Source organism: Carettochelys insculpta, chromosome 13, assembly GCF_033958435.1.
Source record: "Carettochelys insculpta isolate YL-2023 chromosome 13, ASM3395843v1, whole genome shotgun sequence".
Taxonomy (NCBI): Eukaryota; Metazoa; Chordata; order Testudines; family Carettochelyidae; genus Carettochelys; species Carettochelys insculpta.
In genome coordinates, this window is record NC_134149.1 from 6,967,979 (window position 1) to 6,994,540 (window position 26,562).

Consider the following 26,562-nt stretch of genomic DNA (forward strand, 5'->3'; position numbering starts at 1 on the left):
CTGAGTCCCAGCTGGTGTGGGGTTTGCCAGTTCCCACCTCCACACTACCCTGAGGGGAAATGCTCACCCCACAGGACCCTGCTTGCACTGGGAGGCAGCTAAAATACTGCTTCCCGGACCAAATGAGCTGGTGGGGAGCCCACGCCACTCCCTTGCTGTGACTAGGGTGAGGGATGGACAGAACCTGTTGAAGCTGGGACGTAGTTTAAATGCCATGCCCTGGCTCCAATGGGCTGGCAGGGAGGGGGGCTGCTTTCAGTGGTTACTCAGTTACTCAACATCCCGGGCATGGCGTTGAGCGGATTTGGAAAAGGTGGCCGTGCTCGCTGTCTAAGAGGGTGTATTCTGTGGTGGATTTGAAGTACGAATGCATTTGATCCTTGTTTAGCTTGTATGCATTGCTATGTTGCAAACCTCTCTAGTAAGACTTTAACTGTAGTAAATGTAAGTAAATGTGAGGTTTATGAGCAATTGATTCAGCTGAAAAAAGTGGATGTGCTGTGGAACTGTTTGTCTCATTGAAGTGTGCCGTCTGACTGAAAAGGTTGGGAACCGCTGCAAAAAGGAGCAGCAGGGGTAATACCAGGGAATAGGTACCTCCAGACTAGCACAGTATTTACTAACAATGACCTGGAAATGTGGGCTTTTTAACCTGGAATTTGTCACAATGGCTCCCTTCATTGCAAATTTAGATATAAATACATCAGGAGACCCAATAAGATATTTGTAACAAGGCTGCAGTTCTGTGCTGGCACCTGGCACTTAGTGGCCAGGTGACATTTCTTCGAAGTGTGAGTGAAATTTGGCACCTTTATCTCTCTTTACAGCTGAAAGCATCAAGATTGATTCCCCGGATGGTCACTCACAAGCCAGACATGTACAATAAATATCATGTGTATCTACATACAGACACAAACAGGAGCATACTGTATATAGAAACAACTCCATCACGTCCGGTTTCAATTGCGTTCACATACACTAACATTTCTTTGTTTAATTCGGACAGAGAAGCATGCACTTACAAGAAAGAACAGTAAACTCATGACGTCTGCAACCATTTTAATCCTTGGGAGGTGGTCATTTCATTACAAATGCATCCGTATTATTTTTTTATGATCTCTGCTAACATAATTTATTGAGAGTATTTTCAATCTCAGTGTTACTGAGGCCAACTTTACTGCACATTTTCATTTACAGACAGCAGGATCTTTCAGCTCTAAATCATCTGCACATACACACTGAGGTTCTGAAAAAGTTGTATAGCTACCTCCAAAGATTAAAATGTATGCCAAGCATTGCATCTTTGTGTTTTACAAAGACAGGAGCCGCACACCAACAGCTAAGAAGATCATAAGAACTCCATTCTAATTGATTTTTTGGAAGATTTGATTACTTGGTGTCTTTAAAACCATCCTAAATCTTTTGGAGAGGGTACCTGTTATAATACATTAGACTCGTCTGAGAATGTTCTTAAAAGAAGAGGTCTGACAGAAGGTCTGGACGACAATGAATCAGATTCCTTCCTATTGCTCAGTTTTTTCTGTAATAGTGAGGCAAAAAAACTTATAGCATGTGAGAAATGTTCATGTACCCAGTGTTGTAGCAATAAAGAAACAACTTATTTAATCATTCGTCAGAAAACTTTAAATTAAATATTCAAAAAGGCTCACCAAGACATGATTTATAAAAGCCAAGACTACGAAATATTGGCCAAATTTATTTAAGCCTGCGTGCCAAGGAGCCAGGTACCTTCGGCGAATCTGGGAGGTGTGTACCACAACTCTGAAGATCATCTCACTTATTTAAATGCCCAACTTTGGGCACCAACATATGGGAGCTTCTAGGAAAGGGGAAGAATCCAACACCCTCTGCAGTAGTATTTGGGGAAGCACTGGAAATATGTGGCAAACACAACAAGGTGAAAATGGACCCCACTATTAGGTATCTTACCGTCCTCACACGAATTGTGCTCAGTGTAATTGGTGCAAAATCTTTGTTTATTCTGTAAAATCTTTATAACTTTGTAGCTATATATGAGTAAACACCATTTCATGAGCCAGAGGAATGTGGTCAAGAAGCTTCCGTGAGGTGACAGAGTTGGACAAGCACGAGTTGGACTGTTTGCACACAAATCAAGTCACTGGGAGCACAGTGAAAATAAAGCAGATTACAGTTTGCAAGTTTCAAAGAAAGCTTCGTCTTTATCTTTGACAGAGAGTCAAAGGGGGTACGCAAAGAAAGGGTGAAACCCACAGCTGGTGTTACATCTCAACTCCATGGACTTCCACGGAGCTGCACCCATTCACACTAGCAAACAACCTGGTACAAAATGCAGATTGTAAGTCCCCTGAGGATGTACCCTGTCTTATGTTTGCCAGAAAAGCCCCAGGTACACCTCAGGGTGCTATTAAATAACAGCAGCAGCTTCAGGATGCATGCAACAATGATGATGAGGGGAAAGTTGTTGCAATGCTTTAAACAACAGGACAGCAATAACAAAGGGAAAGAGGGAGACAAAATACCTTTATATGAAAACATACCTTTAAAAGTGGCTTATTGCTTAAGCAAATCTAAAAACTTAGTTACCAGCAGCTATGTATTCAGAGAAGGAAAAAAGAAAACAGCAGCACAAGTAAACGTCTATGGATTAAGAAAGGAAATCACCTTATTCATTCCAAGAAAAGCTGTGATTGCTGGAAGTTTGAGAGAGCATGAAGACAGTGGATGCTCCTGAGGAAGGAAGGCGTTTCGTTACCTAGTTCGCAACAGCACAAAAGGTGGGAAATGGCCGCAGAGAGAAAAATGCAGAAACCAAAAGAAAACGTGAATGCATTTAGCACCTCAGAACACTTGCACACAGAAACATTGACAGAGGCCGAATGGCTAGCAGCGCAGTGAAGCGAAATGTTACAAAATGGGGCTGCGCCAGATGAAATCGCAGCCTTGCTGACGTCAAGGGCAAAAATCACATTGATTTTGATGGGGTCAGGACTTCGCCCACCAACTCTGAAAGGTGAGACAGCAGTCACTGCAGTTGCTATTCATGCACACTGGCTTTTCAAATTTCAGCCATCACACTGGAAGGTTAGACAACACCTAAATAAATGGCCTAGTCTGAAGTTTTCCACTGAATTCAGTGAAGGTTGTGGCTCCCTGGCACTTTGAAAAGGAGCCACCTACTTAGATGTCAAACTGTCAACACTTGGGTCTATCTTTTAACACCCAAGTCTGGAATTCTATGATGTTAGAATTGTTACTTGACTTCCAATATCTCCAAACTCTCATTGTGTGTTTTTAACACATACTGGGATGGCCAAACGTCCTGACCCTCCGAGATGTCTATGACAACCTTCAGAAATTTGAAAGCCAGACCACAGCTGCTCACACTGATGGAGGGACCCATCACATTAGTATGTTGGAAGGGAAGCATCTAGCTTGTCTGTGTGAGGACGAGGGATGAAATCCTGGCTCCAATGGGTATGTCTACGCTACATACTAGGCCTGGGCCCTAACTCAGTTTAAGACCAAGTGCCTCTGCCATTCACCCACAAACGTGTCTGATATGGATCAGCAAGCAGTTAGAACCCAGGTCCTTGGGCCCTGCTAGGAAGCTGGGTCACAGGCCAGGTTCTGGTGTGGGTACAAGTCAAGCTGCAGATCCAAGTTAGAAGGGTTGAGTCGTGCACATGGATGTATCAGCAGAGTCGTGGGATCTGGGTCCAGCAATTGTGAATCCAGATTTACAATGAAGTGTGGGCTTGGGCACACCTAGTCCACAGACCCAGGCTTAGAGTGCAGCATGGACATACCTGAAGAGGTCAACAACAGAACTTCCAGTGATCTCAGAGGGGCCACGATTTTACTCCTGGTGAGGAAGTTCTAGTCAAATCAACTAATGGCTTGGTCACCAAGGACACTCCTTTTACACCCAGCCTGGCCTAGGAGTTTTCAGTGACTAACTTTGGGGCAGAATGGAAAGCTGGAACAAGCCCCACCAAACTCTAGCCAGCCACTACAGCCCCAAAAGGAAATCTTGGTGTACAGTTGCTGATCTACGAGATGGTGCCACCTAAGTTTCTACACAATCCAAATCCTGCTCCCCCTAAAGTTAATGGGATGATATTTTAGACTTCAGTGACTCATTATACGGCACTTCTCCCACCTTGAAGAAACATCCTCACAGCTGACAGCAAGCCTTTCCCTTCCTTTTAAATTGGCTCACCTCACCTGACTTCCTAGACATCGTTCGGTTAGCGTTAGCATCTTAAACAACCAACTCCCGCCCGCCTCCCAAAGATAAATTCTAATATGGCGATTCAAGGTCTTGAGAATTGGATGTCATCTACTCCCACCAAGCTGGTTTGCTTCCCTTATCAACTGAAGGGAACGTGGGATGAGAAGAGATTTTTTTTTTTTTTTTTAAAGAGTCAAATAACAGGTTTCTCTTTTTTGTTCTGGCGCATTAATGTTCTTAGAACTAAGGTAATAAAGAGCTAAAAGGAAAATAAACCCAGTATTCAAAACCAGAAGTAGCAGGTTGCTGAAACCTGTCTTTGTAGGCTTTTCTTTGCTCTGAATGTTGAACATTAATAATTGGTTTGACAGATTTTATTATTTCATAAGAGTGGGGATGATGCTATCAATATTGTGCCAAAGGAATCTAGCAAATACTTTTAGAAACATTTTTTAAGACTTAAGGTATTTTTATAGCTAGTTAAATAGCATCTTGTGGTCAAGAAACAGAAGGACAGAGGAAAAAAAATCCCTAAAAGAAGAGTATAGGGCTTATAGGAAAATCACAGAGGAAACTGAAGCAGCATCAGAAAAAAGCCCTTTTTCCTAAACATCAGTATTCAATTTCATTGAACACAAATTCCAATGAAACAACGCAACTGAAACACTCAATTTGAATAAAATTCTTGTACATCCTGGATCGCACCATGCCTAAAAACTACATTCTCAAAATGGCACAAAACGATTGCTTAATAAGCTGATGCTTATAGATGTGCTGCGAACAGTACGTTGAATCTAAATTGCTAATACACCCTAGAAATAACTAGATATATGGGGGAGGGCATAGAGTGACAGGGTAAAGTAACTGAGCATAAGCAGGAGCCAGCCAACGTGTAGGAAATGGGGGCTAAGAGGTCCGATGGGATGTTATGGAGACGTTTCATACAACTGGAGAAGCACACAACAGGGAACAGAACCGTTCCCTTTCATTAACATGCACCATTTTTCAGGCACTTTCTAATCACAGCGGTGCTGGCTTTTGCTGTTGGGGAAATCGGCAAAGGTGTATTGGTGCTCCATACCAACATTCAAAGACAGTTAGCACCAATAAAACTTGGCAACAATTTTGATTTTAAAAACAGCTCCACCCACCACTACTCCCCTGCAGGCTGAGTGAGATTGGCCTTCAGGAAACACTGCTTCATGCATGTCCTTGAAGAGATTTCAGGTAGCGATAAAGAAAGAGGACAGTTGGTGGTTAGGGCTCTGGGATGGAACTCTACAAAGCTGAGTTCTAATCCTAGGTCCACAACATGCTTCCGAGTTGAACCCTCCAGAAGTCTCCGCCCTGTCTTGGTTCCCGGTTTCTAAATCAGGAACACACTTCCTACACAACTCACAGGAATGCTGTAATAAAGGCACTGGTGACTGTGAGGTTTCTCAATACTATGGGAACACAGACTGTTGGACAAGTCCATTTTTGACTGTATGTGAATTAGTGGCCAAGTCCCTTGCAAATTCACGGTGAAATTTAGCAATTCAGGTGCAAAATCCACTATTCCATCCTAAGCATGAGAATTGAGCAGATAATGAAAACAACTCCAAATGATACCACACTCATCCAAAAAACTAATATCCCCCCAAAAGCAAAACCCACAAGAACTCACTCTAGATGATTAAATTGATCAAATTTGCAAGTTTTGACAGTCCATTAAGGCTATGTTTACATTAGGCAAAATAGGTCAACTACAGATACGCAATTCTAGCTATGGCAATTTGCATAGCTAAAATCGACATATTTGCCCTTCGCTAACTTGGCTGTCCATGCTGATGAAAGTCAATGGGAGAGTTTCTCCCATCAACACACCTTACCCCTTGCATCTCATGAGGAGCACAGGGGTCGACTACAACTCCTGAGAGGTTGATTTCACACGTTGATATTAGATGTGTGAAATCAAACCCCAGAAGATCAACACAGAGGGGGTTGGTCTTCTGAGATAGCCAAGACGTAGCCTAAGACTTCTAATCAGGTTGCGCTAATGAAACTGAGCAAAATTATGGACAACGTGATTTGAGAGATGTACTTTCTTGAAGCAGAAGCTGTTGAACTCTATATAGACTCTCAAATGATGATTGATAAGGCACTGCTGATGCAGCTGCTTCTGCATCACTGCGCAATACTTCTGGTTAACACTTCCTGGCCTTTTTTGGCCCATGAAGGAATGACATGATGAGATGCAGAGAGCCTCTTGGCAGGTGCAAATGGTGCATTGCTACCTCACTGTTTGTCAGGGGCTCTGAAGAATGGAAACACCTCTCCTGAACAAGGGAAGTATAGGGTACGTTCTCTCATTTCCCACCTGATGCGTTTTCCTTTTCGCATTTTTAAAAACTATGAGAAGAATCTCCGGGAAAAGGCTGATAGAGATAAGGAGAACTATCACCAGCCAGGCTGATACGGACATCACCACGTGAGCAAATACAAAATACATTCGTTGCTGCTTCAAGAAAGGCCTGAAAGAGAAGGGACATAGAGTCAGACAATACAATCAGCTACTTCAGTATTCCAGCTAAGTGAGATTCAAATTGAGACTGGTGCTTTCATGGGACAAATTTTCATATGGAGGAGGAAGTGGGATGCTGGCATATGTAAAAAGAGCATCGCCTGTGCTTGTAAAAATACACATTCCTGCTGCTGCCACCTTGTTCTATTGTCTAATACTCACCTGGCTGCTCTGTAATCTACTGAAACTCCTCTTAAAGCAAGAAGTAGCTTCCTTCAAGCAAAGGCTGAGAGACTCTTTTGCAAACTCCTCTCCAAGTCAGATGCTGCTGGGCACAGTCACTCCTTGCTCCACCTTTGGCCTCTCTCCTGATTCTTCTCTTTTTTTACTTCTACATCAGCGCCAGCCACTCCTCCTGTGCTCTGCTGCTGTGTGTCCCTCACGCTATCAGATTTTGCCCCTTGTTTGTGTCGTTCCATCACTATCGCCCATGCTGACAATCGCAAATCTTCCTCACCATTCAGCCTCAGACAGTCCCTCACCACTGGCCACGCTGTGTGGACCCACATTCAAAACGGCACAGTTTACCCCTCCTCTCTCAAACCCACGTAGGTGGAGCATGGTATTTTACAGCTTGTCCTCACAAACACTGAGTCCGGGGCAAGCTGGTGTTCCAATCTGCTCTACACTGGCTTCCTGAGCTCCAGCCACCCATGTGACCTTCCTGCTACACATTAACAGCTCATGAATGCCCTCTGATCTAGTCCTTTTTGTAAGAGAAGCCGAGAAAAGCTCATTAATGAAGTGTCGCTGCACGTTGTATAGGACAGGCTAGTATCCAGCTTGATATGAACGAACTGCTTGTGTTGACAGGCCCTTATTCAAATGCCTTGCTCTGCTCCATCCACGCAGGCAAACCCATCACGTCTGTTTTCCCCTCTAAAACCACAGCTCTAGGCACAGACCTTCCCGCTCCACCCTGTAACTGAAGACCTTGTCCATGCGTTGTGGTTCCTTCCTATTTGACAGCTGCAATGCTGCAGCCATACCTTCTTTCACCCGACTCCCCACTAATCCAGCCAAAATGCTGCCGCTAGGTCGTGTTCTCCCACATCTCTGACCATGTCACTTCCAGCTGTAAATTCCTTCACCCACCAGTTCCTCATCAAGGTCTTTCTCAGCTCTGCCACTGCCTGCAGCTTGGCTCTCATGAATTTTACTACCTGTGTCCCTTTCTGCCTTAGATGTCCCTTTTGCATCCATCTACCACTCAGGTGCACACTTTTAACCAGGTATTGCTTGCAACACTCGACCATTTCTAATTTCGCCTCTGCTGCCTTCTCCTTCAAAATCCCTCCTCTGTGATCAGTTTGTACTGGTGCAAAACCAAAGTAACTCTTGAAATCTAATCAATATCCCAGATTTCAAGTGATGGAACTCTGAAGAGGACTCAGCCTTAGGGTCTCTTTACCACCACTCATCTTTCCAACAGGAAAGCTAGGTCAGGTCAAGCCTTCATTAAATGCACCAGGGTGGGCCTGTGATGCTCAGACTCTGCTGGCATCAGGATGGTATTTTTGCAGCTGACCAGAAACACTGGAATTTGTTGGAAAAACGAACCCCTACCCACACACTTCTGCACACAGAGAGTAACACCTTAAATTGCAATTGTCAGACACACTTTCAATGTAGTTTCTCTTTGAAGACATTCTCAGTCACCTGCCTAAATGGCAGCACACATGTTTCAGTTAGACTCTTTGGAGATTCATCACTTCTCATTTGCCTGCCTGGTTTTTCCTGCCACACCTCTTTCATTATTTTCTCTCTAGTTTTGCCTGGGGTAGAAATTTCAAAAGTCCCAAGTCTTGTTTTCAAAAACAACAGACACATGGGAGGCTAAATCTATTGGCTTTCAATGAAACTAAGGCTCTTAACAGCTAGGATCATTTTGAAGAAAAAAATTCCACACTCATCTCCATGAGACTGGATCAACTTGCACCGCTTTTAGGGCTTCCCCCATATGCTATCTCCTCACTATTTCTCTGTCATTTACATTTGCTATTATCTTAATCCCTGAATACTAAGAGCCAGGAGTTGTGTGGCCAGCTATAAGAAGCAAAGATAAATGCTGTCTTCTGAAAGGAGGTTTTAAGCTTGTCTGGTCTGTGCAGTAAAATGACCAGAACTTGCTATTCAGGAAACTATTATTGAGAAAAAGTTATCCAACACACATCATTTCACTTTTAACCTGGATCCAGGTAGAGCTTTCTGACCTAGTTTGTAGAGGTGGAAATCCAGAGATTCAAGGTCCCCATGGGTTAACTGTAACTTAACACCTCCCCAGATGACAGAAGGCAACTGACAGATGCCTGGGAAGGAAGCCTAATAAATGAGCACAAGAATTCTAAAGCATTGGTTGTTTAGCATTAGTTTAAAATATTTAGCTATGCAAAGTAAACATTCCAGTGGAAACTTCATGCATTTCCCTGTAATGAGATAGCTGATAACATTACAGACAAACATCCCTTTAACAGCTTACAGCGCTGAACATACAAGGCCTGTGGCCCTGAATGAAGGTGATTTAGTTACCTGAGCTTCGTTATTAGCAGACCGGGACTGAAAAATGGACCCTGCACTTACTGGCTCATGGGCAAACCCTACAACTCAGGGTGCTGTTCCTGCCGAATAAAGGCAAACAATGGCTATGTGCTGTTTGTTGGCGGGGGGGGGAACTGATCTGTAGTATATTAAATGCAAAATTTCTTAACCCGTTTAGTTTGCTGTAGTTCTCTTGATTTTGTTAAACACGTTTATAAAATTGTGGCCCCCCGCACAGTCAATGGGCAACAGGCCCATCTCCATTCCACTCCCTCCCTATCCCTCTGCCCCCAAAGTAGCACAGAGTAGCCATTTCTGCATTATTTTCTTCGGCTGCTTCCTTTGGTCTCTTTCTGACTCCACTACCATCGTTCCCACAGTGAGTTCTTCATCCTCACTACATTTCCACTCTGTCCGCTGCTCCATATCACCCATCCACCCACACCAAATTTGAAATATTTACCAGGACAAATTAGGACAGTGGACTTAACGCCCAGGAATATCCCAAGTAAGAAGCCAAAACCTGCCCACACCCCATGTCAAAGCTGTGGGATTCCCCCAAAGTGCCATTTGTCCAAAGGCTCCATCTTTTGTAGACCCCTGTGAATAGCTGTCTGATCAATTTGAAACCGCCACTCTTCTGGACACTGGAAGGGGAAGACCTCATTTCCTCATGCCGCTGCCTGACAACACATGGCCCACAGCTTCCTGGTTGCTGCTCAGGTGACAGTGATCTCCACTAACCTTCCACTTCTCTAGGCTTCTCCTCAGTCAGAAACCCAAGTACCGGCCTCCACAACTGCTCTTAGCTTTCCCTAAGGAACAGGGAAATTAACCAGGGGCTCTGAAGTGCCTCCCTCTCCCGGAGAGAGCTCTCAGTAGCAGCAGTGAAAACTGACAAGATTCAGTGTCAGTCTCCACTAGTTACAGAATGGGAAAGCCATGAGCAGCAGCAGTGCTGGAATGGTCTGTCAGAAGACAGAGGAAGAGAGCTCCGTTCACATGAGGAAGGTTATCTTTACAGCCACTGGGGCTAGACATGCCCTTGTTGTTATGAATGGAACCCCCTGCTTCCCTACACGCTGGTACAAGTTGCTTGGAAATGCTTTCTATTACAACCAGCAAATGGATTTTACAAGCTCTGCTAATACACAGCAAAAGAGTTCCTGGACTTATCTCCAGGGATAAGGAATCACTTATGCCACCAACATAAAAACCGAAAACATGCCCCAGCACTTAGCTATTACTGAAGTGGCCATGAAACAAAGAATAAGGCAGTTTTACATTTGGAAACCACCTACAGCTGTGGTGTCCAACCCGTTCTGTGGCTACTGCGGTAGTGAACTTATTGTGAAGATACATTTATTGTTCAAGCCAACTAGCCACCCTCAACTGGCCAAAGAGCCGTATGTGGGTAGTGGCTAACGTTGTACTCCATGGATCTAGAAGGTTCATTAGCAGGAGCACATTAATCCTAGTTTGAGTCTTTGTGATTCTCTTCTACGCAGTTTGCATTATTTGCTATCTGTATTTGATACTAAATCTATTGATTTGAGAGATCTACAATTTTAGATCTCTAACATTGCCCACCCATGATCCCTGGATTCCTGCAGTCCCATCATACACATGAGTTCAGCAGTGTGTTTCCCACAATAAAAGCACTGCACATTCACGTAAAGACAAAACAAAAATCATTGAAATAAAAGGGATACTTGCCATATGATTCCTCCCCAAAAGAACGAGAAAAATACATAGAAGGCTAGGGAGCCCCAAATCACAAAGTGGTTCATCCAAGTCCAGAAGCGAGTATCTAATGCGAGCTATGTAGACGAAAACAACAATTGGAACAGTCGTTAGTGAAAGCAGACTGACAGTGCCCTTTGTATCACAAAGCTCCCTTACATGCAGCAGAGATTCTCCTTCCATTCAGTCACGTGTCTCATCATTTGTCTCTTAGCAAAGGGACAACAATGAAAATACTTGATTTGCACATTGGCTTCACATCAACAAAAGACCCCTCTTGAAAGGGTTCACTGCAGAGGCCTGAGGCCACTTTCTCCAGGAAACAACTGCTTTTCTGAACAACAGATCAGACAACTCTTATAAGGTCTTTGGTGAAGGGGCTGAATCGTCTTATGTTTTTGTGTGTGTACAAAGCCTGGAAATTCTGTGGGGAAGCAACCAGGGACTGCTGGATGTAGCAACAGGACATTCTACTCCTTGAGATAATGGGCCAGCAGGTAGTAGTAGACTCAGATCTCTGTGTGTAATTAACCACTACATGGGGACAAAGACTGATCCTTTGCCAACATAGGCTGCTTACACCCCAGAGCTCACTGTTCCCTAGATTCTGGATAAGGCCTTTCGCTTCTACTGCAATATAAATTGGCAAGTGTATTTTTATGACAGAGCCCCAGTGCACTGCACTGGAGCAAAGACTGGGTAAGAAAATTTATTCATTTTTTTTTAATCTTTTTCTCTTTTTCCCTGAGCTTAAAGCCCACGAGGTGAAAGCGTAGAAGAAAAGGCAACAGAGCAAACACACAAATGGACAGAACACACCCCCATGTGGAAAATCTGGACTGGACTATACATTTTGTCAGATATATTGTAAAGAAACGATATGCATTTTAATTAAACTTAAGAATTGGGGATCCAAAACAGTATAGCAGAAAGTGTCTCACTTTATATTGTGGTGCACCATTTCTTTCTGCTATCATCTTTTAAAAGCATATTGAAAATGAGGTAAAAGTTCTAACCTTCAGAGTGACGGTGAACACCAGTATAGTAAAAACAATAGTTCCAAACATCCAGTTTCCAAAAACCTGAAAAACACGTTAATCACCACATGTATCTCTCCGGCTTGTTGGAAACACAAAAACTACACAGTTAGCAACGAGATTGGGTAAACTTCAAAGGAGTGACTTACTTTAGATTTGACTGTACAAAACTATGCTCTTGTAAAGCTAGCTGCCCATTACAAGACTCCTATGCCATGCAGTACCATACAAACAATTAACTTGTAGTGACAGTAACAACAAAAGAAAAAAAAATCTACTGACAGCCATATTGATCAAAAAGGCAGGTCACCTGGACCAGATGTATAGAGGTGACTTTCTCGTTTGTCCTTTCTTATAATATTGAACCCATCACAGTAGCTGCAATTTTCATGTAATATTCCCCCTTTGCTTATTTTCCAACTACAATATTCTGAGTTTGCTTGTCTGCAGATACTAGTGACTATGCACAACAAAGAAAAGCAGATACTGCATATATATCGCAACGATGGCAACGAATGGGACAGATGCTTACCACAAGCTGTCAAGATCTGGATGCATACATTAAAACAGAAAGTGAAATGCAAAAGTTTTAAACAATGTAAAAAATTAAAGTTAATAGGAGTGAAAAAGGATTCAATCAAACATACATGGATCTCATGATTAACTGCTGGTAGCAGTCCTTGTAGTCCTAAGTAGTTACAAAATAGGAAATAACCACATAGCTTGTTTTCAGAGTGTCACGCAGACTTAGCTTCTCAAATTGTTTACATAGCATACCAGTGCAGAAACAAATTCATTCAAATAGAATGAGTAACTACAGAAAGTCACCCTTTAAATACACAAGGGTGTCACAATTACAGTTCAGTGGGTTATGAAAAGAGAAGTTATAAAACTTTTCCAAATATTCTATGTATGTGTTTTATATCTACATGAAATTAACCCACATTTCGACAGCTTCTCTCAGAGTGTTAACTTGCAAGTTTAAGTTTCATTACAATCCAGAAGGTTTAAATTTGACAGGCCTCATCCTGCTATCATTCTGCAAACAGAACTCCTCCAAGAAGTTTAATGCTAGGTCTAAAGAAGATGGCCTCATGAGTTTGACCACTATCACATTTGCATGCTGGGCACTGTACCTAGACAGCATAATCATTTCTGAATTGTTTAGATGACAAACTGAAAGAGGCGTCACAACCGACAAAAAAAAATTTTCTTAATTTAGTTTACAGATCTTAAATTACTCCTGCTCCACTAAGGAAACTCATGACTATATCGTAAGACAAGACTCTAGACACATTTCACTGATACATACGCATGCCATACAAAGAGAACAGAAACACACATACACTCAAGAGGGCTGGTTTTTTTTTTTGTTTTTTTTACCTTTCCATTATCTTCCAATGATGAGTTTTCAAAAAGGAAGTAAACTCCAAAGAAAAACACAAGTCCTTCAAAGGTGCCCAGAAAGGTCCAGTATAAAAATGGCTTCCACTGCAACATGGCATTATTGGAAATTTTCCTGTTGAGGAACAGAGTGACAAGACAAAATTTTTTCAGAATGTTTTCCCATTGACTTCAACAGGGTTTGAATCAGGTCCTTAATTTGGAAGGCAAGATTTGAACGACACAAAAGTAATTCTCTCACTAGAGAGAGAGAGAGCACACAGTACACAAGATGTCTAACACAGCTGTGGCTCAGCATGTTAATGCATTCACCTTTCACTCCTTTAGATGTGGCTTTAAATCCTGACAGAGTGCAACCATAAGTTAACGAGTTGTGCTACTATTCTATTCCCATGTTACAAAACTATTGCACAACTCAGCACCACTGACCTTCAGCAGCTGAAGTTAAAAAGTACCGGAAGTTAATGAAAAGTGACATAATCAAATTAACTGTTAGCTTTTCTCCATTTGCTCCTGCCTAACCTGTAGCTTGCAACACATTAATCCTCGACAGTGCTGCCTGACAAGTAAGCGCTTGAGTGGCCACCTGGAGAGATTCAAGTGCCACTCAGCTGATTAGCAGAGCATCCACAGCCATGATAATGTGTTTCTGTCGGTGGTGCACATCCACACATGCCTTAGTGCACATAAACTTTATTCTGCACATGGATGGAAAAAAGTAGAGGGAACACTGCTCCTTGATATTGTGGATCCAACACTTTTCCTTTGTGAAGGAAAAAGCTCAGGCTGGCACTAGCCCTCTGAACTGCACCTGGGCATGGGGGTTTTGTTGAATTTTTTGAGGGGAGTGAATTTAGATAAAAGATCTGGCACTTAATCATAGTAGATGTTTGGAGGGCTCTGGGATGCTTTTACACAGGGCTCTAATGATGATACTGTAGAAATGTGCTCCCTCTGGTGGTGTAAGAGGATTGTGAGAGCTGTATCTCAAAGTGTACAATTTCTTTCGTTCCTCGTTTTCCATTTCCAAAGGATCCCAGAACAAAGCACATGAAAGAATGGAGAGATTCCAAGCCGTGAAGGCTTTGATTACTGCTATCTACAAATAAGAGTGCTGGGTAGAGAAAAAATGGTTTTCCTCAAATCTCTAGGAAATATATACCCTCATTCAAGAGAAGCATGTATTATTATTATTATTATTACCACCATTATTATTATTATTGCTGCTGGAATTTTTTTGAGGCAGGAGGGGAGAGTTGAACCTAGAAAAAAAATCTAAGTGAAAAACAACAGCTTCCACCCTTTATAACTAAAAGGTGTTAAATTTCCACAAACAGCTGTGGTACTGAACCATAATTACTGTTTATAGCACAGAGGCTACTTACATCCAATTACAATGGTATAAAGGCAATGCTATAATAACCTGAAAGAGGAAGATGTACTACAATTTGTTTCTATCGTAACAGGACTAACACTTAAGCTCAGGAAAATCATCAGAGCTTTTTTCCTGCACGTTTTATTTTGTCTTTGCATTTACGTCCTGCAGCACTTTTTCATGACCAACCGTGGTTCAAAATCCGAGCTCTGCAGAGCATCAACTCAGCATTTGCTACAGCAGTGGCTCTGCAGTCACTTTGTCATCAGCCACACATGCAAAGTCACCAGGGTACAAAGGAAAGCCAGCTTCTTGTAACACCAGTTTGTTTTTCTGAGGCTCCCCCCCGTTTATGTTCTCCCCATTCCCTAGCCTGCAAAACGAATGCGTTTGCTACTCAGCATTTGGCAAATGTCTACAAACAAGCAGCTGATCTTTTTGCTATCTGGAAGGTGAGTAGTGGAGGAAGTTGGGCAGTCAGACACGGGAGCACCTGTTTCAGAAGCAGGCAGAACCCTTCCATTGCTTACGCTTCCTTATGGGGTTCTAATGCAGATTATATCCTGACCTCACACTAGTGCCTGGTGAATAGTGATAGCTGAGTCCTGTCTGGGACAGAGCTCTTGGCTCGAACAGCTCACTGCTACATAGGACAGATACCAGCTCTACAGCTTAGCGCAGGACAGGAACAGGCTCCTATACCACAGTGATAGGCACAGTGTCAGAACCCAGACAGGAAAATATGGTATTGCATTGCTGGTGCCCTACGTGCTAATTGCCTCATGGCTGCACTTCACTTGTGAGTATGAGCAATGGGAAAATGGAGATCAACTGTGTGTAGCCCAGAGGTTAATGAAAGAGTCCAAGGACAAAGCGCCTCCATTCATGTGACAGGGAAGGAGGGAGAGAGACTGGGAAACCTATACCTCCCATGCAAGGCCACATGCTCTGGCACGGCCATTGCACAGGAAGGAGGTAACCCCTGCAGGAAAGAGAGATTTCTGTTAACACGCACTTTTCCCGGACGATGTTTAGTACTTGGTTCCTGGAGGCTATTATGGGACTAGCGATAGCCCAGCTTTTTTCACGCGAAGTGCAAGCCTACAGAGGTATGGGGCAGGGGGATACATTGACACCAGTGGCCTGTGGACCACCCCCTGCAGCTGCTCCTCGCACACTGGGGCACCGGAGCCCCACACTTCTACACCTCCCCCTTCCCTCTCAGCAATTTTGAAGCCACAAATCCCTCAATTTGTGCTCTGTCCCAGCTACTCAACATCCCTCCCAGAGCTAGAACGCCATGAGTCAGCTGTTTCCAGGGTTCCAGCTTGGGGTGGGAGGGGGAAAAGAAGGGATGGAGCAAGAATCAGGTGATTTGTGGTGCTTCTAAAGTGCTGGGAGGGAGGAGCAGGTAAATGATGCACAAGACACATGGGGGGAGGGAGATCCAAGGGGGGCCATGGGGCCACAAGAAGAGCCTCAATGGACCGTGGGCTTCTACAGGTCACTGGAGAGAAGGAAGGCCACTCAGGCAACCAACTCACCTTCCGTGATTGCCCATACCACAGTTAGGCCAAATATGGCTCTAGCTACCGGCATGCTGGAAACATTCACCTCTTTGTAAACGTGTTCATCTCGTCTCTCCCTTCCATGCTGCTCTGGTGTGACCGGCTGACTCAGGAACGACGCCCATTTTATACAAGCCACGTTCTGTAACTTTCCCCTTCCCATGGAAAGAGAAAGTGCAGTTGGAGCAGAGCAAACCTTCGTGCAGATCTAGCAATGCACTGTTGCCTTGTTTAAATGGGCTGGAGAATGCTACAGTGATGAGGACTCCTTGGAAAGGACCTCAAATAAGCCACAAGGCCTCGGGGTAGCATGTTCGTTCCATGGCTCAACTCCTCTAACACCAGAGCAACAGAAGGACTCAAGACTTTTTGGTACTCTTCTGTTTTCTCCTTCCCTTGAACAGAGGCAGAACTGAAGTGTTTGGAGATCGACGGTGTTCTAAATGCTGTACAATTAATCTTGATAACGAATCTTTCTGTCCATTAGAATGCTAATGGCAAGAATGCGCCGGGAAGCTTGCAAAATCCTTTGTTACTTACATGTACAATCTTGGATCTGAGGTCAGAGTTTCAATGTTGATATGCTGCTCCAGTAGACTGTAGGCCAGGATAGGCAGTGATGTGAAGCAGATGTTGTACATTGTAAGGTAAGCAGCATCGTATAGAGGCTTAAAAACAGCACAAAAGGGAGAAACACATTTACAGAAAAGTCCCCCTTTCCTTGAAAAATTTCCGCATAAACACAGGAAAAGCTTCTTGTTCTAACCCTCCAACCACACAGGACAGCTCATATGCCTGTCAAAGCAACACATAAATGACCAACTTAGCCCAGCTCACACCTTCATGTAATCTCACTGAAGCCAAATGAAGTTAAAGGCAAGTTGTATTTGCCTTTACTGCTGTTACCAGTTTAATGACAAAAGTCCAATTTCTGCTCCTGGAGTCAAAAGCTAAATTCTCAGCAAGACTGATGGCTGAGAGATGAAATCCAGCAGTGCTCTTGGATCCCAAATTAAACATTAGGTTCCTTCTGGTAATCAGCCCCACCCCCACCCTGCAGTGCCACCTGCACCTTTAGCAGGGGAGCTCTAAGGTCCTGTGCGAAAGTAACTTGAAAAGAAGTCTAAGAGAGCCGTTCTGAGGACAGGAGACCCTTGCAATTTGTGAAATAGCTATTTGTGCTTTTGTGCATTTGTAGATGTCTCCTATCGCTAATCCCCACCTCGCCCCGCCAGCAAGGTGCAGCGGGATGAGGGGAGGGGAATGAAGCAGGGCAGGGGAGGCAACTCCTGCTGTCCCCATTGCACCCAGCCCTCAGACCCAAGTAATTGCAGGGCCCTGCAGCATGGGGGAGGCTGCCCCAGCACCCGCCCACTCTCCTGGGACAAATCTGCCCCCATATTTGTGGATTCCGCCATTTGCGGTGGTGTCAGGAACATATCCACCATGGGTTTCCTGTATTCCAAAGCAGCAGGGAATTCCAAACAGATAAATGTATCAGGGTAAGACAGTCTTTCAGCCACTTTCTTTCTGTTCCTGGTCTCTTCGCTCAGGTTCAGTAGGGGGCACCAGAAAGCTTAGCTTGCGAGCCTACATGAGAGCCTTTGCTGGTGAGGAAAGCCTTTTTAGGCTGTAATTAAAGACCATCTTCGCCCATGGAATAGACAGGCTAAAGTGGCCCGTGTAAGATCCTGGACTCATTGTTTCAGGAGCGTAGCACGGGAAGGTAGGAGCCAAAAGTGGCGTTGGGGCAGTTCATTTTGACAGCTGTGTTCTCGTTTGCATTTTAATTAATAAAGTGAGACCTAGCCCACTTTAACACACATATTCTGTCCTTGGCACCTGCCCTCGGAAAGATTCCTTGTTAGACAGGGACTATGGCCATGAAAAGCCTCTTTTTGTTTCAATGGCAATCATTTTCCAACAGCCTGAATGGTTTTTCCTCTCCTTTCTGATTGTTCCTGCAGCAATGTGCAAATGAGCACAGGAACCCAAAGCCATTGTTCCCAAGACCTTTTTGTTTGAATGACCACATCATCCCACCTGTGAGAACGTTCTACACAGCTGCCCACTTGATTGTCCCAGGTCCAATATAGGTTCATTATTTTGTTTGGGACTAGGTCCTTAATGGGTTCATTATTGTAAAGCTTATTGTGGAAGAAAAAGCTCTTCTACCTAGTCTCATGAGAGACATTTTTAGTTCAAGGAGATACAACAGGGTGGCTTTGTTCTTTTATAAAAAAGGAAGGAGCGCTGTCAAAATGAGTTAATGGCCAAGACTTTCTAAAAATAGTCTCTCATTACTTCTGCAACATGTCCATCTGTGCATGGGTGCAAAAAGGAGAACAATTAGGAACTCTGTTTTCTTAAAATACACCCCAAGTACTTAATGTTGCAAAACTGTTGCTTGGCAATTAGATTACAGCTGACATTACATGGCATCTTTGATAAAGTTAGTTGCAGAGCTTGCAGAATTAAAAGACCCTAATCTTGACTCTGGAAGTTAACTCTTTGATAGTTTGAGAGTGCGTTTTTATTAATGTGTTACTGGAACGTACCTGTTGTGAGAATCCACAGAAGAACTGGTATAAAAATTGTGGTAAAATGAAGCAAAGGTTCTTAAAAGGAAAAAAAAAATTTAGTAGAGAAACCTCTTATGTGCTTAACGTCTTTTGATGTTTAAATAGAAATCTGAATTATGCTTCATATTTATTGTAATATCACATACAAATACTGAGGGCTAAAAATCTGGCTGCAAAGTATGAAGCTAATACATGGATTGTAAATCTCTTTAGGACTAGGACCATCTTTTCAAAGCTATGGAAAGACAAACTACACAGCTGTAATATTTACAGTGGACCCTGGAACAAGCAGAAGATTAACACACAGATTGCAAACGATCAGTGACTGTAAGACAATACTTACTCACTATTGATACATTGTGTTAAAGCTTCAAAGAAAAATTAACACAAAAATATTACAAAATGAACTGTAGTGGACTTGGTCAATATTAAAAGGGCAAAGATGCTTGATTAATGTTCAATGAAACAACTTTGTTAGTGGAATATAAACCCTTACCTTATAGAAGAAATACTGTACAAGGTGTGCTATTCTCACATAATATAAATGCCCATGTACTAGAAGCAATTTTCTTAAATGCCTAAACTTTGGAACAGCACAGTCACTGTTTCTTGCTGCCTGACGACCTTCTTTGCCTTTGATACCTGAACAACACATGAACAGGGTGAGCAACTTACAGAGTGCTGGAATTTAGATTCACACCAGCTATTAGATTTTTGCCAATGCAGCTTAACTTTTCAAACTATAGGTTGAACTTCTCTTGTCCAGCACCCTTGGGACCTGACTGGTGCCAAACCAGGGAATCTGCTGACCACTGGAGGTCAATACCATCCAGCACATCACCAACACCTCCATAGCTCACTGGGCTCTGAGAAGACATGTAGGGGTAAATTACAGCTACGTAACAGCCCAGAACCCTGAGAGCCAGGGCTGGTGGCTGTAAACAAACTTTATGGGCTGGAGGAAGACTTGGCCACACCCAGAATAAGTGAACATTCAGCTAACTAAAAGCACACTGGGTCACCAATGTTCCTGAATGAGAAAGTACTGGCCTAGAGAGGTTCAGTCTGCACAATAAAAAGTACATAAATTTAATTACATTTATGTGAAGGAAGCACTTGTTATCTCCATAAGGATCTCTATGTGCCTGGCAGACCGCCATTCAAAACAACAGGGTCGTCTCTCTGGTGGAGGGAACCAGACAGGTGAAGTGGCTGACAAAATCCTAACACGCCGTGAGATCATCACTATCCTTCCCACCAATGGAGTGACTTGTTTTGAAGTTCTTATCCAGTAGACCCTATCAAAATAAGCTGCAAGGAATGCAGTTTCTTACACAGTTAAGGGGCAGGGTTGAGTTTTGCCGGCATCCCAGCTGGCATTAAACCTTGCGGTTCCACGCATTTTAGTTATTTCACTCCAGATGCTTAGTGTACCACACCATCATCCCTCACATAGCAAAGCTCAATGCCACTGGCATTCCATGAATTACAAAGGAAGCAGTATGAGAAAATGCTTCCATTCTATTGAGAGTAATGAGACGCTTCAATCACCAGAAAGGACGACCTCATCTTTCCTCTGCTATCTTTTGCTTCCTCACTAAGACTCCAGTTCCCTTATGTTTTTATCACAGCACCGGAGAAAATCTAAGATCAACTCCAACATGAGATCAGCCATAAGAAAAGGACAAACACGTCAACGTCATTGGAAATCAATCTTTGGAAAGTAAAAGTTGCCCCACATCTGTGAATTACAGCCCATTAGCAGCTGCAAAGTAATATTGCAAAGAATTCACAAACATCTTGTAAAGGATTACAGGCCAATTTGAGCGCAGCTGGGCTAATAAGGCGCTAATCCACGATCCCTGAATTTGGCCTTACATTTTTGGATTGGAAAACATTTACTTAGAAAGAGGCATCCTGCTAAAAATGAAGGTTGTCTCTGTACATTAATCAAGAAGCAAATATTTTCTCAGGGAGAAACCCTGGCTATTTTGCAGTCAATGGTGAAATTCTCATTGATTTTAATGGGCCCAGGATGTAATCCATTAGCATTCAGAAACAGTTACTTAGATTTCACAAATATTTTAAAATCCTGTCACCACACCCGTAAGAACTGGTTTCTCATATTACAAACATGGTAAGGCAGAACCCATTAAAAGCCTTTAATTGGTCCATGATGTCATATTTTCAGCAGTGTATGGGTGGCAGTTCAACAGGTGCCCCCTGTTTGCAGAAGTTAGCAAACCCCTGTATGTTGCACTAAGAGTTAAGAGCCATGTGTCTAAAAATACTTCAACTACATCGAGGATCCAGCATTAATGCTTCTCGGTCTCACTGGCCTCCTGCTTTATTCAGGGGAATTTTGTCATTGACTTCAACGGGAGCAAGGTAAGGCCAGGTGACAGCAAAGGTGTTTATGGACCATCTCCTCACCAACAAAAGGCAAGCCTGCATGCTAAAGAGACTGGGGCAGTTTTTGGAAGGACTGGAGGTGCTTTCATGGGCCTGATGTTTTGTTCTGCCCTACAACCAAGTAAAGAAATTATCAGCTTCTCTATTTCCATACATTATCTCCCAATCACAAGGCCTGGGGACCACAGCACATTATGCTGACTTTGTATTTTATGTGTTTTCTTCTTATGATGAGGCATTGTGATCTAATGGCTTAGGACTCCAGAGACCTGGGGTCTACTCCCAGCTCTGCCACTGGCCTGCTGGGCAACCTTGGACACATCAATAGCCTCGTTCTGTGCCTCAGTTTCCTCATCTGTAAAAAGAGGCTAACGACACTGAGCGCCTTTGTGAAGTGTTTTGAGAGCTACTAATGGAAAGAGCTGTACTAAAGTGAGGGATTACGGTTTCCACACGTTTCTCACCTATTCCGACATGTGCTTCCAAGATCATACTAACATCGTTGGCTCCATCTCCTACTGATAGTGTTACTGGGTTGCCCTTGGTGTTTTTCACCATTCTGACGATCTAAAATATTAAACACACAACAGGTCAGCAGAAATGTCCAAAAAGATTCACCTGCATTCAACTTGATTGGGGATAAGGCCCTATTCCCCACCACAGGGCACGTAAGCCTGAATAACTTGCATTCTACAGCAGGAAAACAAGGCCTAGACAATTTGATTTGGATATGTAGCACAATGTCACCTTGTTATTTCAAGGGTTCTTGAGTAACTCCAGCACATACGGTATTGGCCTGGAGATAGTAGTCCTGCTTCACAAGTCTTTTTCTGGTTGCCAAAAATAACTCAGGCCAGCTTTTCAATTAAGTGATTCAACCTAATTCACACAGGGCTGAAACTCAGGACTGCCTTCATTTTAAATGCCAGGAGGGTTCTTTTAGGTTTCCTAAAAGCCCATCCACCCAGCCAGATCCAATTCCAGTTAACACAACCGAACCGCGACCAGGCAAACTGCGGGTCTATTTTAGCTTCTCTTCTCCCTTTACAGCTGAAGACAGAGGCCTTAAATAATCCCACTGAATCCAATGGGAATTTTATCAAAGTCATCCCCAAGAGCTTGCTCCAGGACTAACTTTGTAGCACGGAAATGCTTGGATTTAAATCAGCCATGCTCTCTCCCTTCCGTTCCAAAGGTTGGATTCTGCCTGCAGTTACAAGGATGTGACTCTGACTCCCACGTGTTTCACGTAGCCCTAAGTCACAGCAGCTGGCCACATCCTGTGTACCTGGAGCAGTGCAGGAAGTACATTGTTTATGGCCTGTTAGATACAGCCAGCTGCTGCGCAGAAGTCATAAAATCTAGTGCTCAAAACTTGGAATGAAATTAAATAGCTCAGTCAGTTTGTCTTTTTTGTAAGTGAACTGAACTTCAAAGCGTTTGGAAAAAGAATAGTTCCAGGAAGCCATGTGTACATGTAACCAGTGCAGGGATTCCAGGGTGGGAGGTTGGGAAATGTGCTCCCCACCCCATCCCCTCTCCTGCCCCTGCAGTGCGGCCTAGTACTGCAAGCCAGTAAGAGCACAGTGTTCTCACAGTGGACTGCTGGCGGTGTGTGTGGGGGAGGGGGGGGGTGCGGGACACAGGACACTCATCGGAGGTAGTGTGGTGAGGTTGTAACGATGACTGCAGGGGGTGGAAGATGCTGGGCAGAGGGATATGTGACCCCGTGTACAACCCCATGGACCCCCTGCGTCTATGAAAGACTGTAGGGGACACAGCCAAAAACCAAGTCAGGGGAGTGAATGCTGTTAAATTTCATGGTTCAGGACATGGCCTGTTAAGTCAAAGTCATCAGAGGGTTTGTAACAGACTTGCTGAGATACTGCCAGCAGCATCTGCCCTTCGGGAAAGCAAATTCACTAGTACTTGCTGAAGGTCCAGTTGCACTGTACATGATTTTCTCACACACGATTTTTCCTTTTTCTAAAAAAATATTAAGGCCGTGCCTGCACCTGCACTCCTTTTTCGAAAGAGGCACACACACGAGGGAAATTGAAAATGCAAATGGAATGCAGATTTGCATACCTGCCACCTCATTTGCATATTCTTATTTCCAAAAGAAGAAAACCAGTGTAGACACTGCTCTTTTGAAAGTAAACCACATCTTCGAAAGAATCCAGGAGGAGCGAAGGATTATTTCGAAGATGGGGTTTACTTTTGAAAGAGCAGCGTCTACACTGGTTTTCTTCTTTCGAAAGGTCTTTCAAAATAAGAATACGCAAATGAGGTGCCAGCCATGCAAATCTGCACCTCATTTGCATGTTTGATGTCCCTCATTTGCATACCTCTTTCGAAAGAGGAATGCAAGTGCAGACACAGCCTAAGAGGTTCTGTTCGTATAAAGAAAGACAGATCCCCTCTCAGATACAGAACAGTTGCTCTCACATGCAAGGCAACCTCTTAACCTTGCTGCCTAGGGAAATCTTATCTTCTGCATCTTGAGCATACACCTTCCAGAGAACTGTCTCCTCTTGGGTATCAGAAGACAAAGGTTGCTGCCTCTCAAGGGGCCAAGCTCTGCACTGACTTACAGTCCTTCCGTCATGTATCCATCATCCCTGAAAATGAGACCACTCAGTAGAGACACTAAGTATGAATTTTGGACTCCTCTACACACAGGGAGATTTGTACTATGATCCAAACTGCATAGTTATTTTTAACTACAAGTGTGCTGCAAGTAACCCTCAAACCAGCCTGTAACTGGTGCCAGCCAAATGGCCCCACCAGCCTGCCAAGGGCCTCCCTTAGAATTTATGGGGCCCAACACAAAAGTAGTATTAAACTGGTGCCCCTATGCCCGAGGGCAGCCCACATTTTGGAGGTATGACTTTAGCAACACCCTAATGACATAGTCTTAAAGCACATTTTAAACAGTGGTCCTGTCGAATAACACAGGAAATCAGAAAGTGACAGTACATATCTGGGACTGGCAAATGCCGGCTAAATGGCTTTACCGCCACTTGAATGGCTCTTTCACAGGTTCAGTGTTCTGCTAATAGCTCTGGTAGGTGCCACCACTTGAGTTAACATGATCCCCCCACCCCGGAGGAAGCAGAGCCACAGAACGGGGATAGGAAGTAGTACGTGGGTGGACATTAAAACCCAGCGGCAGTGTTCCCTGTAAGCTGAGCACTTGGGCACTGCCCAGAAGAGATCCAGGTGCCGCCCAGCTGATTAGCAGAGCACCCATAGTCACCTATGGTAGGCAGTATATATTTCTATTGGTGGTGCGCATTATGCAGGTCTTGGTGCCCATAACAAAATTTATTCTACCCAGGTGGTTAAACAAAAAACAGAGGGAATAATGCCCAACAGTGCCTCAAATTTTCAAGTGCCCTACACAAGTGCATAGTCTGTGTATGGCAATGTATTGCACTTACCTGTGCTTTCTGCAAAGGAGCCATGCGACAGCATAGAACTGCTGTACATTTCAGGCAAATCTGCAGAAAAATGCTTTTGTAATTACTGGAACTGGAATCCTGGGAAGGATTTAACATGAGTGACAGCGTCGAGCCATCTATAATCAGTCCATATTCTTGACTTGCTGTCCAGCTCCTAAAATATACACAGAAAAAGATGACTTGAAAGTCTGAGCCGTAAGTTTCGAGGAAGCCAATTTAGTCATTTCTGGGTCATCTGAGCAAGAAAGAAATGGTATACAAACAAAAGCAGGTCTGGCTTGGAGTGGGGGCACGTGCTCAGTTACCTCAAATGGCTTGGATTTGAATGGTAAAACTGGGCACCAGTGGTGCACAATTACATTTGGAAAAGACTCACAGATACATACCAGAGTTGTAAACCAGTGAGGGAAAACAGGCAACATTTAGAAGTAAAGAGGCCCAGACCCTGCAATGGGGGCAGTCCATGCCAGAAACGGTCCCCATGAAATCCAGAGCTCTGCCTCTGCTTACACAGAACCAGGGGGACCAATGCTACGTTATTTCCATTCATTTTAAGCCTTGGCTCCGACAGCCGCTATCTGGACACAAACTCCTCACATGCGCTCTCTCACCTTTTAAGGTTCGCCCTATATTTCGGGATATCCTGCAGCAGCTTTTTGTGATACTCTAGCAACAGCTCGTGTAGCCGATCCTCCTTCCTTTCGCTGTCTCCCATGGCTCTCGTGGTCAGCTCCAGTAACTCCGTGTTTGTCTGGAAGAGCCGGGAGGCATAGCAGGTGGATTTGGCAGTTTCCATCTTGTCCCCCGTAAGCACCCAGATCTTCATGCCAGCTGCTTGTAGGGCCTCGATGGTTTCAGCGGCGTGTTCCTGAAGTCTGTACGTTGAGGCAATGCGTTAGCCATCTCATTCACCTTGCAAATACCATTTCTCCTCAGAAAACTAATGGAGGATGATTGTGTATGTGATAATGAGCCTGGGAAGGCCAGATCTAAAATTCATTCACCTTCACTGCCTCGCACAAAGAGCCTAGAGCAGTGGGTGGGCAACCTGTGGCCCACAGATGCCTGGACTCTCAACACAGGGAGTACCAGAAGTCTGTACTTCCTTTGCCTCCCTCCCAGCACTATCGGAACACCAGGAATTGCCGTATTCGAGCTCTGTCCCTGCTCCTTCCCCACCCTCCTAGAGCTAGAACACGGAGAATCAGCTGTTCATGGCATTCCAACTCTGGAGGAAGGGGGAGGAGGGGAGTGTGAATCACATGATCCGTGCACTGCTGAAGTGACGGGAAGGAAGGGGAGGAGCAGGTGAGTGTGGGACTCCAGTGTGATGGTATGTGAGAAGCGCACCGGGCAGGGCAGCACATGGGGGGCTGCACGCAGAACCCAACCCCAGTGGGCTGTGGGCTGCTGTGGGTCAGTGAGGTGAAGGAGGGCCCCTCATGCACCCTGCCCACTGTTTGTGGTTGCCCATCCCTGATGTAGAGGCAGCAGCAGACTCAAACTAGCCATTAGAGGGGGACCAAGTCCCACACTACATGAGTGCAGTGTACAGATTGCTAAGAATTTACAATGTAAGCAAATAAGCCCACGTCACTTACTAAAGACCAGCTTATTTACCAGCTGTGACACCTCTAGCTAA

The 26,562-nt window shown here is 44.1% G+C and overlaps 1 protein-coding gene across 5 annotated transcripts in view; it reads right to left on the minus strand.

Moving 5' to 3' along the window:
- The window catches only part of ATP11C (ATPase phospholipid transporting 11C (ATP11C blood group)), a 125,002-nt gene that overhangs the window by 5,285 nt on the left and 93,155 nt on the right, over nucleotides 1–26,562 (minus strand). For 2 of the 5 annotated variants that reach the window (XR_012647384.1, XM_075008173.1), the window contains exons 19-28: nucleotides 25,532–25,795; nucleotides 24,900–25,074; nucleotides 21,921–22,023; nucleotides 19,541–19,686; nucleotides 19,021–19,080; nucleotides 17,003–17,130; nucleotides 13,499–13,634; nucleotides 12,095–12,160; nucleotides 11,052–11,155; nucleotides 6,594–6,747 (exon numbers count right to left, since the gene is read on the minus strand). Coding sequence is in view for 4 of the 5 variants with exons in the window: in XM_075008173.1 (XP_074864274.1) it covers nucleotides 6,594–6,747; nucleotides 11,052–11,155; nucleotides 12,095–12,160; nucleotides 13,499–13,634; nucleotides 17,003–17,130; nucleotides 19,021–19,080; nucleotides 19,541–19,686; nucleotides 21,921–22,023; nucleotides 24,900–25,074; nucleotides 25,532–25,795 (1,336 nt within the window). In the remaining variant the exon portion in view is untranslated. Of the gene's footprint in view, nucleotides 1–1,435; nucleotides 1,541–2,664; nucleotides 2,756–6,593; nucleotides 6,748–11,051; nucleotides 11,156–12,094; nucleotides 12,161–13,498; nucleotides 13,635–17,002; nucleotides 17,131–19,020; nucleotides 19,081–19,540; nucleotides 19,687–21,920; nucleotides 22,024–24,899; nucleotides 25,075–25,531; nucleotides 25,796–26,562 lie in introns of those variants that run through there. The other 3 variants (XM_075008176.1, XM_075008174.1, XM_075008175.1) reach the window with 3 other exon arrangements.